The 5,257-nt window shown below is 39.0% G+C and overlaps 1 protein-coding gene across 1 annotated transcript in view; it reads left to right on the forward strand.

The window, feature by feature from the left end:
- Positions 1–1,864: 1,864 nt before the first annotated feature.
- The window catches only part of CHCHD4 (coiled-coil-helix-coiled-coil-helix domain containing 4), a gene marked incomplete at its 5' end in the record, with an annotated part of 7,866 nt that continues 4,473 nt past the window's right edge, over positions 1,865–5,257 (forward strand). Inside the window, one exon of the mRNA XM_009070164.1 lies at positions 1,865–1,963. Within this exon, the coding sequence (XP_009068412.1) occupies positions 1,865–1,963 (99 nt within the window). The remainder of the gene's footprint in view (positions 1,964–5,257) is intronic.

Here is a 5,257-nt window from a genome sequence, read left to right on the forward strand (position 1 = left end):
CAGGGTTTGGGCTGTGCAGTGAAAACACGTGGAGGGACAGTGCGGGTAGAGTGTGAGGTTTATATGTGTGTGTGTCACGTTGTACGGGTTGGGGTAATGAAGCTTTGACCTCTTCACATCCAGGAATACATGTCTATATATATATCTATATGTGTATGCTCTTATGCCCTTTTAAGTGACTGAATGTAAAGTTTCAGGCTGGAAAAAACATAAAGCCGTTCCATAGTTCTAAATGTCGTTTTTAAGATAGCAACTTTGGCGCAATGAGTCATAGAATCATAGAATTTGGGGGTTGGAATGGACCTTAGAGATCATCTAGTCCCAACTCTTCCCTGGGCAGGGACACCTACCACCAGAGCAGGTTGCTTAAGGCCTCATCCAACCTGGCCTTGAACACTGCCAGGGTTGGGGCAGCCACAGCCTCCCTGGGAAACCTGTGCCACTGTCTCACCACCCTCACAGGAAAAGACTTTTTCCTAATATCTAGCCTAAATTTCCCCTCCTTCAATTTGAACCCATTACCCCTTGTCCTGTCACTGCAGTTCCTAACAAAGAGCCCCTCTCTGGCTCACCTCTATCCCCTTTAAATATTGGAAAGTTCCTATGAGTTCTCCACACAACTTTCTCAAGGCTGAACAGCCCCAACTTCTTCAGCCTGTCTTCATAGGGGAGATGCTCTGACCCTCTCATCAGCTGACTATAAACTGTGGTGAGGTAGTCATAACCTGTGGACCTCTTTTATGCTTTGTGCTGTGCTTCATTTAACTTTGGAAGATCTGTAGGTTGCCTTATACCAGCCTGCAATATTGCAGTGCCAGGGGTTAGAGTTCATATGTTTCTAGTTCCTTTTATATAGGAAATAACTGCACATGCCACACTGTAAAGTTTGCTGGAGTACAATGCAGAGTTGCCAGAAAACTGTTTTCTCCTTTTAAAAGGTTTTGGATTTATCTGTTTCTTGGGCATGTTTTAATGCATATTGGTTACTGAGCAAATAAAGGAAGTTACTGAACATCATCTGCTGGTTGAGGTCACGTTGAGGGGTCAGAAGATGCTGATTTTTAACATGTCAAGTCACTGTAGTGGCCTTTATGAATTAGCAAAATTGTTGGGGAGTTTACCATTTTTTCCCACTCAGTGAATACTCAGTTGTGCGTTCAGATGAGTTTCAGGTACCTGTTGTTTTCTGCTTGTACCTTCCTCACTGTGTTTGCTGTAGTTGTACAGTTGTTAGACAACTCTTCAGGTTTCCAGCTGAGCCTTCCCCCACCATGCTGTGGTACGTTTTGGTTAAATCAAGAGCAGGAAGTGAGCTGTGTTGATTTTCTGTCCTTGGTAATGTTCACAGCATCTTTCAGTACTGTTAGTTCTACACTGTTACGGTTCTCTTCATTATTTAATTCAGATAATTACTGTAAAATATTACACTAGTCGTTAATGAGTCATTATTAGTACATATCCTATTGAACACTTTACTGTTATTTGGTATAGTTTTTCTTTCACTCTTCCTTTGTTTTCCAGTCTAACTTCTTCCTTAGTGCTGGTAAGAGAATAGTTTGAGCTTGTTTTGAAACAGCTTTTTAACTTCACAGTTCAATGAACTGTACTGTGACCTGCAGCCATTATGGGATGTTGCTGTGAAAATTGGAGCTTTATAAAAATACAAATTCAGTGTATATGTGTTCCTCTGAACCAGTTCTAATTGGAAGGAGATTGATAAGTACAACAGAATTCATTCACCATTAACATTAGTGCATCACATTGAATATCTCTTTACCTTGTGGCATTCAGCAGTTTTGTAAATGGATCTTTCTTTCTGTCTTGGATTTCTCTGAACTTTTGCTTCTTGTCTCCTCCATGGTAGGAAAAGACAGAATTATATTTGCAACCAAAGAGGACCATGAGACACCGAGCAGTGCTGAGCTGGTTGCAGATGACCCAGATGACCCTTATGAAGAGCAAGGTCAGTAGTGAGCTGAAGGATGGAAGTAAGGAGTGGTACATCACATATATATGACGCTATCAACCTTAAAAAACAATAGTAACAGAAAATAAACCTTGAATGAATTAGGAATAAAATTATTCATTAATTTTTACAGACTGAGGGCAGCTGGTTGTGCAGTAGATAAACACCCAGACTCTTGGCTATTTTAAATGCCAATACAGTAGAGGATTTTTTTCCTACACTTGTAATGGTCTGCTCAAATAATCAGTTGATGGCTTTTAGTTTTGGTTAGTAGCCAGAGATAGCCAGAAAAAACCTTTTCCTTTATTTTGTTAACAAAGTTAGAGCTTAATCAGAAGGTGAAAATTACAGTGTTTTTTTCAATTTTCGGAGGAGCTGAAGTGAGTTACATACCACTGTCATTGATGCAAGTTGCTCACCTGCCTGTGTGCAGCTGAAATTGCCTAATTTGGTGATCTCTGAATATCCATTTTAACATCAATTATATCTGACTGATCCTGTACTATACTAGTAGCAATATATAATTAATAACTAGTAGTTATATCATTCAGTGGCACATGACAGGTAAGTTCAAATTACTGAGTTTTCAACTGCAACCATCGTGCCTTGAAAAGTGATAAGTTTTCAGTGAAGATTACAGTTCTTAGAAGTAGATCTAGCCTGCAGGTAGTGATTTAAGACAGCAGAATATTTCTGAGACCAAGATGTAAAATATTCTGTTTCTGTGTTAGATTTGTTTCTAACGGATAAATGAAATGTCTTCCCGTCATGATGATTAAATAAATTTTGCTCTAGGTTAGTAATTATGAACATCTGTGAATATTGGTTACTTTTTATTTCTAATTGCCTTTATGTTTACAGGTCTTTTAGCCTCTTCTCTTTGTGTGAAGTGATTTCATTGCTCAGCTGAAATTGAAAGTCAATTCTTCATGCTTTTTGAAATTTTGTTACAAAGTGAAAGTAGTGCCAGTGGCTCTGAGACCTTTAGAGGGCAGCAGTTAAGCACAGTTTGGCAGCAGGAGCACACAGGGTCTGTTAGCTGCCATAGTATGTAGTGTAATTTGAACCACATCTTCCTGTGTCATTAAAATAACTTTTTTTCCCATACACACATTTGTGTTGAAATGATTTTGCATTTATCTGCCTGTCTTGGCTTCCTTACAACTGTGTGTAGTTAGTTATATATCTAAAAGTTTTGCTAATCAGCAGTGATGAGTCTGTTCAGTTTTATAATGACCCAAATGAGAACAACAAGAGAATTTCAGTTTCAAAAAGGTGTTTAAAAACTGCATATTAGTATCTGTCAGGAATTCTTCTACCTTGGGTTTTCAGGTAGGTTGTTTTGCTAGCTGAGACCCAATACCCAATCTGCTTATTTGGTGAAAACTATGCTTTGGGATTTGGCATTACCTTCACCATGAAAACGGTGCTCCAGCCCCTAAAAGTTTTGAATACAGACCCCTGCAGGCAGTGAAATCAGTGTGGCACTTCTATGTGTTTCTGCCTTGACCTGAATGGAAGATGGAACCTACAAAAGATTCATGTAAAGTAGTTCATCCTTAGGTGGGAAACAGTGTCTGAGGAGAGCTCATCTTGAGGAATACTTGCTTCTGTCATTATGCTCTGTAGAAATGAAGCACAATTCAGAGTTTTTAACTCCTCTCTCAGGCAAATTTAAAAATCACTATGGATCTGTTAAGAGTTAACAGCATCTAATGATCAGATGGTGGAATTAAGTTCCCTGTTCCTTTTCTGTGGCCTGTGGCTTTCTGTTTCCTCTGAAAAACTGGAGACTGCTTGCAAACTAAAGCAAAGATACTTTTTCTAGATATCACATCTGGAGAACATACAAACCCTTGGAGATCTTATCATTCACTGAACTGTTAAGTCACCTTGTGTGGTGTACAGCTACACAAAGTGCCTGCTCTTCAGCTAGGTGAATTCATGCATGCAGTCTCCATGGATGTTACATGTGGTGGTTTAAGTTCACATATATTCCTCCCTATGATCATTTATGGTCTTTGGAGATACCTAAATGTTCTGTCAGTAAAAGATGTATAGGAACAGGATGTAGATCCATACTGGTCCTACAGCTAAGCATCTATTTTGACACCAGCTCTTAAGACAAAAGGGAAGGGTGTCCAGCTCTGATCTAGCATAATAGAGAGACATACTACAAAGATTTGGAATGTGAAAGTAGCAAACAATTCTCTTTGTACCTCTAAAGAGGAGGTTGTCTTCATTCTGCCTCCTGCTCCAACCCTGTGCCCCAAATTACTCTTTTCCTGCTTGTGCATATACCATAAGTATATAGTCTTGTGCCACATATTTGGGTAATAAATCAAAATTAAAAGAGCCACTTCCTTCTTGTTTAAACAGCATATTCATTGATTCCTCTTACGTGTATTTTGCTGGATATGGCAAGGCTGTGGTGAGAAGGAGAGGTGATGGGTTTCTTCCCTAGCAATCCTGCATTTGCAGCATGTTAGGTCACTTTCTTCCTCACCAATGGAGCAGGGGAGAAGACAGAGAAAGCCAGAAGCTTTCACTGTCAGGGACAGTGAAAATGTGTGCCTGTGGGATTCAAAATAAGGAACTTTGGTAACTGTGTTTAAGTACTGCTAGTAAGTTTATTTTGTTGTTGGATTTTTTTGTTTGTTAGTTTGGGGTTTTTTTCTTCTTAGCATTTGGTAAATTACTGCCATGTTTTAAAGGTTCTCTGAAAAACTCACTTGGACAATCTTGGGATACGGTGCATTAGATCAGAATAGAGAAACAATTGACATCACAGAATGTGGCTGAATCTAATAGTAGTGAAACTTGTGGGCAGGAGAGACATGGGCAAAATGGTTTGGGATATGTTGAAGTGCAGAAGCTCTGTCTTGCATGGCTTTTGTTTGAAAGATTGGAAAGGGCTTTGCTGTCCATAACATAACATGCAGCCTTTCTAATTTGGGTTCTACTTGGTATAGTAGGCTTGGTTTCCAATGTTCAAATTCTGTTGTATAATTAACTGTAATGATTCTTTTCACCTTTTCTGCTGTGCTGTACAGACCAGTTATACAGGGGAAAGAATAGATTCAATATATAGACCTACCATAATCTGCATTGTTTTCTAATGGAGCTGAAACTTTTATTTGAGGTTTTGGGTTTTTTGTAGGGGTCTTAGTTGTATTGAGGATAAACATTTAGTTTGATATCTTTGGACAATTCTTATTTTGCTTCAGACATTATTCTCTGATCGGTCTACTTGAGTCAGTAGACCATTCAGGAAAAGTTGTGCTCTCTTTC

This window comes from Acanthisitta chloris, unplaced genomic scaffold (assembly GCF_000695815.1).
Source record: "Acanthisitta chloris isolate BGI_N310 unplaced genomic scaffold, ASM69581v1 scaffold19202, whole genome shotgun sequence".
NCBI lineage: Eukaryota > Metazoa > Chordata > Aves > Passeriformes > Acanthisittidae > Acanthisitta > Acanthisitta chloris.